We start from the raw sequence: 12104 nt of genomic DNA, 5'->3' as shown, positions 1-12104 counted from the left end.
CTTCCTCTCACATGCAAAGCGAGCTCTCTACCATATGAGCTAATGCCCCATGCGTGAATTAAGGTGGACATCTTTTCAGTAAATCTCATTTCAACACATTTTTTGTTATAAAAAAGTTCACTTGGATAGCTCCTGATAAACTATGGTAAATGGAGAATGCAGGCATCGATCCTGCTACCTCTCGCATGCTAAGCAAGCGCTGTACCATTTGAGCTGATTCCCCTTGTGAAGCTTCCAAGTGGACATCCTTCCTAGTAAATTGTCTATAAACAAACTTTACGTCATAAGATTTCAATTGGAAAACTCCTGAAACAAAGTTTTGTATGGAGAATGCGGGCATCGATCATGCTACCTCGCGCATGCTAAACAAGCTCTACCATTTGAGCTAATTCCCCTTGAAATGCTTTAAGGAGGACATCCTTCCTAGTAAATCGCCTATAAACAAACTTTAGGTCAAACAATTTCACTTGGAAAAAGCCTGAAATAGAGTTTTGTATGGAGAATGCAGGCATCGATCCCGCTACCTCTCACATGCAAAGCGAGCGCTCTACCATATGAGCTAATTCCCCATGTATGAGTCGAGTTGGACATCGTTTTGAGTAAATCTCATTTCAACCCATTTTTTTGTTATAAAAAAGTTCCCTTGGATAGCTCCTGATAAACTATGGTTAATGGAGAATGCGGGCATCGATCCCGCTACCTCTTGTATGCTAAGCAAGCGCACTACCATTTGAGCTAATTCCCCTTGTGAAGCTTCCAAGTGGCCATGTTTCCTAGTAAATCACCTACAAACAAACAGTCGGTCATAAAATTTCACTTGGAAAACTCCTGAAACAGAGTTTTGCATGGAGAATGCCGGCAGCGATCCAGCTACCTCTCACATGCAAAGCAAGCGCTCTACCATATGAGCTAATTCCCCATGCATGAATTAAGGCGGACATCTTTTGAGTAGATCTCATTTCAACACAATTTCTTTTATAAAAAAGTTCACTTGGATAGCTCCTGATAAACTATGGTAAATGGAGAATGCGGGCATCGATCCCGCTACCTTTCGCATGCTAAGCGAGCGCTCTACCATATGAGCTAATTCCCCATGTGTGAACCAAGGTGGACATCGTTTTGAGTAAATCTCATTTCAACACATTCTTGGTTATGAAAAAGTTCACTTGGATAGCTCCTGATAAACTATGGTAAATGGAGAATGCAGGCATCGATCCCACTACCTCTCGCATGCTAAGCAAGCGCTCTACCATTTGAGCTAATTCCCCTTGTAAAGCTTCAAAGTGGACATCCTTCCTAGTAAATCACCTTTAAACAAACTTTAGGTCAAACAATTTCACTTGGAAAACTCCTGAAATAGAGTTTTGTATGGAGAATGCGGGCATCGATCCCGCTTCCTCTCACATGCAAAGCGAGCGCTTTACCATATGAGCTAATTCCCCATGCATGAACTAAGGTGGACATCTTTTGAGTAAATCTCATTTCAACACATTCTTGGTTATAAAAAAGTTCACTTGGATAGCTCCTGATAAACTATGGTAAATGGAGAGTGCGTGCATTGATCAATCATTCGATTCAATCTGCACAGTTAGGTACTAAGCTTAACTGTTAGGTACTAAGCTTCCATAGTTCTCACTTCCAGTTCAACCCGTTCACTCATCAGAACCTGCTAACTGTTTAAAATTTACCGCTGACTTGTTCTTCAACTCCATTTTAACTTTTCACAGGGCTTTTGTTTGAGCAGGACTTAAGTTTTAAACAGCTCCCCTTTCTAATTGTTTTATATAGTGGCTAATTTGGTATTTGGAGATGAAATGTGCACAGCCAAGCATGTGTTTGTAATTGCTGGTGTCTGTCTGCCACAGCAATGATTTGGACGGTTGTGATCAAATTTTGATCCAATTCGACAGGTTTATAGGGGGATTGAGGGATTGGGCTTAGAAGCTTCATTAGGTACTGATGGTTTGGAAATATCCTGTTTCTTTGACAAGTCCTAGTCAACTGCCAAGATATCAAGGAACTCAGGTTCTTCCAAACAATCACCCAAATTATTCATAACCGCATTGTCATGTCAAATGCTTTCTTCCATACAAATATTCAGCAAAAATATCTCTCTGAGGATGGTGATGAGAGTAAAAGTCTGGAAAAAAGGCTTTTAATGGTTTCAGTTTTTACACAGCTGCGTGTTAGGTTGTAAGATTAGATGTGTAAGGCAGATTGATGTCTGACCATTTTCATGTTAAAGTATTTTATATTTAAAAGAAGTATATGTCAATAAGATTACTCAGAAGAATTTTGATGATGTTCTGAGGAGTGGTGGCTATTTTGCTTATCTGGATCCCTGGGCAAAATTTAGATAGTTGAGATAATAATACACCAATCGCGTTCTGAAAAAAACACACTAATCCATACAATTTGGCCCAGATAATTCTTTGCAATGACAATTAATCCTATCATCCATATAGTTGTCCAGGCTTTTTGGGCCTTGGCACAGATATGCACTCTGTTCAGGCTTTCAGTGTCCATCTGGTGTTTTATCTGTTCTGTTCATGTTTTATACATGTTGCTCCCTTAAGTTAATACATAAATCAAGAAGCATCTCATCTATCTGAGTCAAAAGGCCAAGTGAAGTGACAAGACAGCAGTGATAATTGAAGACACTGGCACCTGGCGCCCCTGTTGGTATAATTTTTGCCCGTTTTTGGTGTTCTTTAAATGGCTTTACATAACTTGCACTTTGCAACTTGCACTGCTTCTGCATTATGAGTCATTAACTTTAGATAAGCTTCTATTTATTTAGCATTGGACACTGTTTAAGCCACACATGTGGGTCCAGGTTGAAGGCTAAGTCACAGGATGTTAGAGCTGCTGATCCCCAGGTTTCTATCGGAAAGCTCACTTGGTTGACATCCCGCTGGGTTACCGTGACATGGCAGCTCTTCACACTTTGTGTCACAATACGGCGCCAGGACTTGGCTGGCGTTTCCCACAAAAGGGCAGCATGAAGCGTTTCCCAAGGTAGTCTGAATCCCAGCTCCTGTTTCCTCACTCACTACAATGGACGCTTTTAGGGAGCAACCACTCCCACGCTTTACTGTCTCCACTTTCTTTTTTTTCTGTTTTTTGGGTAGGGATTTACACACAGGGTCAAGGGTTGGACTGACAATAGAGTGGGAGTAATGTGACACAGTGCCATTAGTGACCATTGTCTCCACCCTCCTATCTTCTCAGTTGCTTCACGTTGACCTTTTCCTTTCACAGAGGTGAAGGAAACAGTATTCTGTATTTAAGATTGTAGTCTAAAAATAAAGCCTATTCTTCTCTAAGTTTCCAATGAGCCATTCCATTATAGGAAACTGAAATTGTCATTTATACTGTCAATATCATTCCTCCCTTTTTGCTGGTGCTGTAAAATCAATAAATAGATAAAGATTTGCAATATTCTGTATGCATCCTCTAAAGACAAACACCAATATGAAGGAAAAAGACTATCAGATACGGCCGTCATCCACAAACACAAACTAACTAACCAACCAACCAACCAGCAGATGCAGACAATTGATGAACGGTAATAGGACAGAAATACAACAACCACTAATTTGTAGCTGAGATGATGATTCATTCAACAGTTTTGATGTATCTTTAATAGTTATCTAGAAAGATCCCCCTTTTTTGAGCTTTCAAAGTATCTCCAGATAAGGGGAATGGATATTCTCACAGCTCAGCCTCTGGTTGAGGGCGTAGATCACAGCCTCTGGAAGTGTGTTTAGGATATTGTAGGAGTTAAATTAACTGCTGATGCGTTAGTGGGTTACACACTGCCAGGACAGCAAGTGAGCTGTCACGAGGAGATGTGGAGGAAAAAGGTGAGGCATCAGCCACGGAACAGCAGGGTGTGGAACGAGAGACCCGAACTTATGCCTCCTGCAAAAACTGTGCTATTTGTGTTAATCTCTTTCAGTAAAATCTCCTGTAACTGATGCCTACCAGAGATTGGACCTGATGACACAAGCAGCCTGTGAGAGGAAGTTTGTTTAACCCAGGATCATGTGAAAAATGTATTTTGTAAGTATTCCTTTCTATTTATTATTCATTGCCGTCCCCTCATTCTAAGAGAGAAACATGCGCACACACACGACACACACATCAAAGCCAAAGTGGAATGCTCCAGGCCTGATCTGAAGCATTTATTTAAAAAAAAGTGTTTATTCAGGTGTCGTTCCAGTTTACTGACCCGACATGATCTCCAGTAACACACGTACAAACCTGAAACGTTTCAGACCCAGACACGTCTTGGATTACACCTTTCCAAGACAAAACAGGTCTGCACATCCCCCATAGCTCAGATCACCTGCACCTGTGCTACGCACCACAGGGATCATGGACACACATTGTTCCCATGACAAACACTTGTGTGATTGTTAAGAGGGGCTAATAATAAACTTTAACCTGTCAGTGTATATAGGTGACTAATTCCACAGGTACAGGCAGTCATATTTGTTTCTATCAACCCTTTATAGAAAAAATACCTTATCTTTTATTGGCTGGTTTTTCAGTCTCATTGAAAGAAAGGAGCAACCTGAACAGTTTTGTTAAGATCTGTTTTAAGATCAGAGTGAAAAAAGGGGATTTGGGCAATTTGTGAGCAAGAAATCATCTGTATTATTTGAAGTTCTGCTTATGGTATCCACAACAGCTCTTGTCCTTTTCTAACCATGATTTACATGTTGTGGCTGTTGTGTCACTCTGCTCTGCAATGAATTGTCCTACAGGGATAAATAAAGTTGTATTGCATCACTTCTGGTCCAAGATCTGAGCAGCCTCCCCATGGAGATCAGGTCTGGACTCTTGGCCCTCTTAAAGCCTGTTTGTACAGACAAGCTTTTTGTTGAGGTCTCTTAATGCATTTTGAATTTGATTGACCTGCACTTGTAAAACACTAAACACTTTGTAACACTTGCTCAAAGTGCTACACAAAGTAATTTTAATTAATCCAGCTGCTTTTCTATCCTGCCATTACATTTAATTGCTCACTTGTATCCCCTGCATCTAAGAGCACATCTGAGAAGTTAGAATACAAGGTGCAGGCAATTTATGTAACGACAGGATAGAGAGCCTGCTGCATAGTGGTCCTTGTAGAATGAGGTTAAGACTGCTACCTTAAAGTACCTCTTCAAACACCCGAGTACAGGGAATTAAGAATGAGGTCAGTGGCTTCAAAGAACAAGTGTGTAGGTTCCTTTCACAGGTTGGGAAACTAGACCCTAAACCAGGCTACAAAGATAAATCACTTTCAGTAAGGCAAGAGGGACATCAATGGATGAGCCCCTGTGGGGAAGGAGAGCTCTGTTGGACGATGTTCAAACTTATGGCCCTCATTTGCCGCAAGCCCCATAACAATTGACTTCTGTATAAAATGGTCATTAATTAAAAACAAAGTCAGATTTATCTGTCACCATAAAAAGGGATTTTATTTTTTTTAAATGTACAGACATGTGTGGCGCTTAGCGGTAGCGGTGCAACTGCAGGGTGTTGCGTCTCTTCCAGGCTGCACGGCGGGAGCCACCGATGGTCAGGTGGAACTTGTGGCCCTTGCCCAGACCGCGGCTCTTCTTTCCTGCAGATGTCAGGCCACGCATCTCTCTGTGCTTGTGCACAGCCTTTGTGATCCATTGGGTGTCTGGGTTGCGTCTGATGGCCTTGTGGAAGGTATCGATCAGAATCACCTCAAAGAACTTGTATGTGGAGTCCTCGCCCACCCAGTAGGAACCCAGCACTCTCAGAGCGCCACAGTGACGACCAGCACGCTCCTGAAGGAAAGAGGACACAAGCCAACAATTCAGACACGGCAGAACACACAATTCAATGATATGGTACATTCATTTTGTTGTTTAACAGGCAACGTGTTTTTTAACAAAGCAACACGCTCCATTCTAAAGCTGCAACAGAGACTTTGTGATTTGGCGGCCCCAAGTGGCAGGAGGAAGTGACGACAAGAAACCGTTTGGGTGAGACCACAAAGCTACACACATGTAGTTCTGCGAGTCGGAGGATGCAGAATCCACACTAGAATCTCTGGTACACAGTGATGTCTGTGTGATGATACAGGCTTAATCTAAACCATCCCAGTGAAGATGAATAATACATTGAAGTGCTATTTTCTTTGAAGTTATTGACACTTTGAAAGCGACCATATTAATAGTTGCATTTCTATACACCATACTAGTAGTTTTACACTTCTACACGTGTCACAATAAGAATGCTGTGTAGTGCAAAACCTAATTTTTTTCAGCAAAAAGGTACAGAATCCTGTCACTGGTTTGTTGCAGTACACAAAGCCATTGAGTTTTAACAATGCAGTAGATTCATCTGCAGCCACCTGGTTTGATGTCGACCTAAAGCTGATGAGCCAGTCAGGGCAGACATGATTCAACAACAACAAAAAGACTGAAGTGCATGACAGCCCAAAAACGTGTAAAACAATGACAATGTTGACTTATTGCTGCTGGCCTGCATCTAAACCCTGATCACACAGGAGGGATGGTAGCCAAAGCTGATTTGATTTGTAGTTCTGTGTACACACTTGCCTGAGCAATGTGAGTGATATTGTATTTTTGTGTTGTATGTTCTGGCTGACAGCTGCAACTAAATGCACAGCATGGGGTCCACACCGAGACTTTACTCTGTATGACAGACTAATTCAAATTTTGCACATTAATCTGTCATAATTATCAGAACTCATCCCCCGTCGTATATTTCACTTCAACCATTACAAATCCTATGCTTGAGCAACCTCATCTCATTCTGGTGTCAGTGTATTATGAGAGCCTTCAAATAGATCCTTCCACACAAACCTGAAAGCAGCAGCAAATATCAAATAGTGCAGACGACTTCACAGGCTCACACAGTGAAGCCCACTAATGTTCAATATCTACAGCTACAGCTATCTATCAGCTTATATGAACCCTTAAATGTGATTAATGTTTTCATAGGCAAAGCCCCTTACTTTAAGATAAGAGCTTATGCATTTGGATGATAACTTCTTAACTGCCATTTGTACATAAGCCTTCATTTACAGATCATTATTTGACAATGTATGTATGGTTATGCAATTCAGTATTACAATTGGTTACCAGGACAAAACCATTTCAGCTATAGCTCAGCACATTAACACTATGTTGACTGTTGCCAGGGTGGCAAGAACTCTACCAACAGTATTTACAGTTTAAGGGCAACCCAAGTTCCATCAGATACACTTGGCCAAATAGTTTGTTGGTTTCCTATGGGCAGTACCAAATCAAGACAAACATACCTCAGCAACGGACTGCAGACTGCGGGCGAACTTGATCTGGTTGACACCATGATGCACTGGCTTGCCATAGGTGGCACCCTTGGGCACGGGGCGTTTACGTCCTCCACGGCGCACACGGATGCGGTAGATAACGTAACCTTTAGGAAACAAAAGTGGAAATACTTTAGGGTCAGTAACGGGGTCAAGGAGCAGCCTCCTGCAACATCTGTATTGGCTGACATCACTTCAATGTGGCACATGTGTGGTTTATGATGGTGACATGGGTCCCTCACCCTGCTTGGCCTTGTAACCCAGTCTGCGGGCCTTGTCTGGTCTGGTGGGTCTAGGAGCTCGGTGAAGGTTGGACAGCTGACGGTACTGCCAGCACCGGACGCGGAGAAGGAAGCGCATCACATCTGACTGCTTCTTGCGCCATAACTCCTGCATATACCGATATGCTCCCATCTTTGTTTATCTGAAAGAAAGGACAAACATGAGTATGGTGGTCAAATGATGCAACATTAGTATACATACACTGGCAACTGCAGCCATTGGATATAGATTTGTTATGGGATACTGGGAAACACGTTTTTAACTAATTTGGTGTCATTAAACAGGTTGATAATCTCTGTAAACGATCAAAGCTGCTTAGTGTTATAGTTTGCCTCTACACTCATGGCTGATAATGGCACACGATCCCTTTCTAAAACGTGCAGCATTTGTGTGTATACACCGTTAAGCTACATTGACTTCAGCCAATTTATCAAACGTCTGAGGAGTATAGATTTTGTCTTTGTTATGCGACATTAAAACAAACAAAAAAGCAAATAGACATCGAGCAGCCATGGCTTTATAGGAAACGGTATGGGGCAGAGTGCTAGCATGCTAACGTTAGCCCGGTAACAACTGAAACCTCTACGAATGTACGCAATGACTACATTAGATAACAATTGAAACACCGAGTTAAGAACAAACAAGCACCGAATTCATTTTATTTCTCTTTATCATTAGTAATAGTACAGTAACGCGGGCGCTTTGCTTTAGCCGCATCAATGCTACCGGGCAGCATTGGTGTCCCACTAAACTAAAGCTTTTAACTCTACTCTGACACATCATCTAAAAAATAATCACAGCATTTATTTAGTCACTACGTTTTTAAACAACATGCCGATGCACAGAAATTGATGTAACTGTATTAAAGCTGATTTTAATGGATTGCGTTTGGTAGAAAGGTATAGAAATACTCGCTTACATGATGGCGTTCCAGCCGGAAAGAGGGAGCAACAGTACCCAGAATGCCTTATGATACATCAATGACGCATTTCCCTCACAGTGCTCATGGGAAATGTTGTCCAGTGACTATTTGCCTTTTGTTAACGTTTTCCCAGTACTTTGGTCTTTTCTTGATTACACAAGCTAAAGTATATGACAACATTTCTATTTTAATATTATACTTGTAGGTCACATTTATGTATGTTTTAAAATAACTTTATTGGACAAATAAAAAGACACAGACAACGGACTAAATTATTTACAAAATAAGTACTGAAAAGTGTATAAATTGATAAAATATACAAAAAAAATAATACAAATCAATAATAAAATGGATAATAAAAAGGAGCTTTTGCGGTAAAAAATAAATAAATACCGAATCTTTAAAATAAATGGAAATAACCTTGATATATAAACATGTATAAGTCAATATAAGCAAAGAAACACACGCTCACTTATAAGAAACCATTATTTGTATTACTATAATTATTATTATCAATACTGGGTGTGACGACATTGAGCTCCTTTAGCTGCGCATGCGCTAACTGTCAGCGTTAGCATTCAGGATGGACTCTCTGTTAATGTTCCACTCAAAGACTTGACAGCCACGGATCGCTCTACAGCTGACACAGGTTGACTGCTTTACCCTCGAACGCTCCCACATAGTAGCGCTAATTTACATACAATTTGTTCGTGAATTAGTTTGTTTGTATGTTTACGTCATACAGGTAGGGGCGCTAGCTAAACTTAGCTGACACAACTCAGTAAAACATGTCAGAGTTGCTTTTAGCGGTGTTATGGGCGAGCTAGTCAACTTTATCATAGAGTTAATATGAAACTATAAATGGTTTGGTGTTTGATCGTCTTGTCCTTTAGGTACGAGATGGGGAAGGGGTGTAAAGTAGTGGTGTGTGGCCAGGCTGCTGTGGGAAAGACTGCCATCCTGGAACAGCTACTGTATGGGAATCACACTGTAGGTGAGTATGAGACATGGCGTCCATAGCAACATGTCACTGGAGTGTTTCTGCATGCCCTTCCCTTTTATCAGGACAGGGAAGTGCATTCAATGGCTGTGTGTCTTTAGGTTCAGAGTCCAGTGAGACGCAGGAGGACGTGTATGTGGCCTCGGTGGAGACGGACCGCGGCGTGAAAGAGCAGCTGAGGCTCTATGACACCAAGGGCCTCCATGATGGACAAGACCTGCCCAAGCATTACTACTCTGTGGCAGACGGCTTTGTGCTGGTCTACAGCGTGGACAGCCTGGAGTCCTTCAAGAAAGTGGACCTGCTGAAGAAGGAAATAGAAAAGTCCAGGGACAAAAAAGAGGTGCGGACACTTTAAACTTGCCCAACACGTGTATATTGCAGTGGTTCATTGATAAGTTGTCAACCTGATGAACAAGGAAGATGAGCAATTGCTAAACAGGAGGCAGGATGTGTTTCTGTTCCACGTTTCATTAATTCAATTCAATATTATGCTAGAGAGGTAGTGTAACAATGCTAAAGAGGAAGTGTAACAGTCGGGTTGTAAATGTGTTGATAGAAGTGTGTTTTGTTGCCAGGTGACAGTCTTCGTGTTGGGCAATAAGACAGACCTGCGTGAGCGTCGTCAGGTGGACCAGGAGGCGGCGCAGCAGTGGGCGCGAGGCGAGAAGGTCAAGCTGTGGGAGGTGAGCGTCACCGAGCGCAACTCCCTCATCGAGCCTTTCACCCAGCTGACCAGCCGCCTCACTCAGCCTCAGAGCAAGTCTGCCTTCCCCCTACCTGGACGCAAGAGCAAGGGGACGCCGTCCAACGACATCTGAGACCCCCCGTCCGTTCGGTAACATATACTTCACGTGGGAATAAGCAGCATGACACCCTGGACGTGATGAAGATGATCAGTTTACAGCTACATGACTGTGGTTGCTTCTTATCAGATTTGATCTATTTAACAATCATTGACTCAGACATATATTTACTTAACTATAAACCACTGTCCTCTTACGTGGACATCATTGGGGGGAGGGAAGAACATGTCCTTATCGCTGACTCCATCTGGACACCTGGGAGTGGATAATCAAGCACTGCCAACCAATCAGGAGTGTAGACGAGTGGACGATACTCTGTTTACTCCCATGAGTTTGTAGCTTATCTTTACAGCTTTATCAAATATTACAGATAGTGTTAGATAGTTAAAGTCTGTGAGAGCTTTTTTTATCTGTCCTAAATAAATGTTGTGGTTGGACACAATAGTTGGACAGATTAGAGTTTAGCACCTTAATGTCATTTCAAACAAATGGGGGTTCTAGAGCTAAACTCTTGACTCCTCAAATCGCTTGTAACAGTCTTGACAAACATTTATTTTCTAATAGGGAGCTTGGATTTCCCATGTGATGTGAATGCAGCTTTCTTCCTGGTCCTATAGAAGGACTGAGCTAAACTCCGTCCAAGAGGCTGAAGACTAAGTGCAGCCTGGTAGCAATAATGTGTGTGGTACTGCCTCATGGTACCTACACACTCCTGATGTGTGTGTTCTCTCCATGTCTGCCTGGTGTTTGTTGCACTCATCTCGCCTGTATAATCCCAAAAAGGCAAAACTCACTTCCTGTGCGCCTCATGTCAGAAGTGTCAATGTTAGAGGAAATATTTATTTTTTAACTAATTTATTTTTGTCACTTTAATGAACCACATTCCTTGATGTGTAAGATAATGTGAAGTATGACCTGTGTGTTTAACCTTTGAGCAGACGGCACGTTTACATGCACAACATACTTTAGTTTCCGCTCAGAATAAGGTAACGATTGACTTCACTTGTTTGCTGAATAATAACGGTTATTGGCGTAGAAACGGTAATACAGCTGCTGAGGAAACTTTATTGACAGAATGCTTCTACCAAACATAAATGTAAAAAGTTAATTTACTTAATTACATTAGATAAGTGTCATACATTTGTGCCGTTATTAAACCTGAGTTAGTGTTTACAACATTTACAACAAACCCCAACTATGTACTTATTACTTTTGGAATAGAATTGAAGTTTCAACATGCATGTACAAAGTGAAGTGCGATAATGACTTGAGAGTTTGAAACTCATACGCCATGAATTAACCTCCTGAGGCCCAGATATTTATTTTTTATGCATTTTTAGTTTGTCCTTGCTATTTGGGATTAGTGGGACCTAAAAAATAAACATAAGTACAATTAAAAACCCCAAAAAAGGAGTGATCATAAGTGTTCTACATATGAACACATTGCTTCCTCTTTGCTATGTTTTTAAGTGACCAGAAGTGATACTTATAACACTAGTGAGCAGGAAGGTATTGTCCAGACATGAGGACAACGGGTTTAAGTGAAGCTCAATAATGTAAAGGGTGTAGGAAAGGAAAAATGTAATGTCCTCATGAGGACGCATGTTCTCAGGAGGTTAAGTTTGGTCCATTGCCTCATCTCTTCTCTGTAACACAGTCTTGTGATGCACTGAATAAAATGAGTGTGTAGATACAGATGACTGTTCTCTTGTGCGTCCTCGTGTTGAAAATGTAAATGAGCAGTCTGGATAC

At 41.5% G+C, this 12104-nt stretch overlaps 2 protein-coding genes across 2 annotated transcripts; one reads left to right on the top strand and one right to left on the bottom strand.

Moving 5' to 3' along the window:
* Positions 1-5444: 5444 nt before the first annotated feature.
* rpl15 (ribosomal protein L15) lies at positions 5445-8618 on the bottom strand. The gene is made up of 4 exons (XM_076157166.1): positions 8544-8618; positions 7585-7766; positions 7313-7449; positions 5445-5810 (listed from the first exon to the last, which is right to left on the bottom strand). Exons 2-4 carry the CDS (start codon positions 7754-7756, stop codon positions 5505-5507), a joined length of 615 nt encoding a protein of 204 aa, XP_076013281.1. The 5' UTR covers positions 7757-7766; positions 8544-8618; the 3' UTR covers positions 5445-5504.
* Positions 8619-9098: 480 nt separating this feature from the next.
* On the top strand, positions 9099-12047 carry nkiras1 (NFKB inhibitor interacting Ras-like 1). Its single transcript, XM_076157128.1, has 4 exons — positions 9099-9195; positions 9440-9540; positions 9648-9889; positions 10125-12047. The coding sequence occupies exons 2-4, from the start codon at positions 9447-9449 to the stop codon at positions 10365-10367; spliced, it is 579 nt and encodes a 192-aa protein (XP_076013243.1). The 5' UTR covers positions 9099-9195; positions 9440-9446; the 3' UTR covers positions 10368-12047.
* Positions 12048-12104: the final 57 nt, after the last annotated feature.

Source organism: Genypterus blacodes, unplaced genomic scaffold (genome assembly GCF_046128005.1).
Source record: "Genypterus blacodes isolate CSIRO-AG114 ecotype Tasmania unplaced genomic scaffold, CSIRO-AGI_Gbla_v1 ptg000072l_1, whole genome shotgun sequence".
In the NCBI taxonomy this organism is placed as follows: Eukaryota; Metazoa; Chordata; class Actinopteri; order Ophidiiformes; family Ophidiidae; genus Genypterus; species Genypterus blacodes.
The sequence above is the reverse complement of the archived record's forward strand: the minus strand, read 5'-3'. Positions and strand labels throughout refer to the sequence as shown.

Coding starts and splice junctions, on each gene's coding strand:
- rpl15 (XM_076157166.1), bottom strand. CDS start 7,756: ATGGGAGCATATCGGTATATGCAGGAGTTATGGCGCAAGAAGCAGTCA. Junction 7,450..7,584: donor GGGTTACAAGGCCAAGCAGG/GTGAGGGACCCA, acceptor TGTTTCCTAAAG/GTTACGTTATCTACCGCATC. Junction 5,811..7,312: donor GTCTGCAGTCCGTTGCTGAG/GTATGTTTGTCT, acceptor TCTTTCCTTCAG/GAGCGTGCTGGTCGTCACTG.
- nkiras1 (XM_076157128.1), top strand. CDS start 9,447: ATGGGGAAGGGGTGTAAAGTAGTGGTGTGTGGCCAGGCTGCTGTGGGA. Junction 9,541..9,647: donor GTATGGGAATCACACTGTAG/GTGAGTATGAGA, acceptor GTGTGTCTTTAG/GTTCAGAGTCCAGTGAGACG. Junction 9,890..10,124: donor AGTCCAGGGACAAAAAAGAG/GTGCGGACACTT, acceptor TTTTGTTGCCAG/GTGACAGTCTTCGTGTTGGG.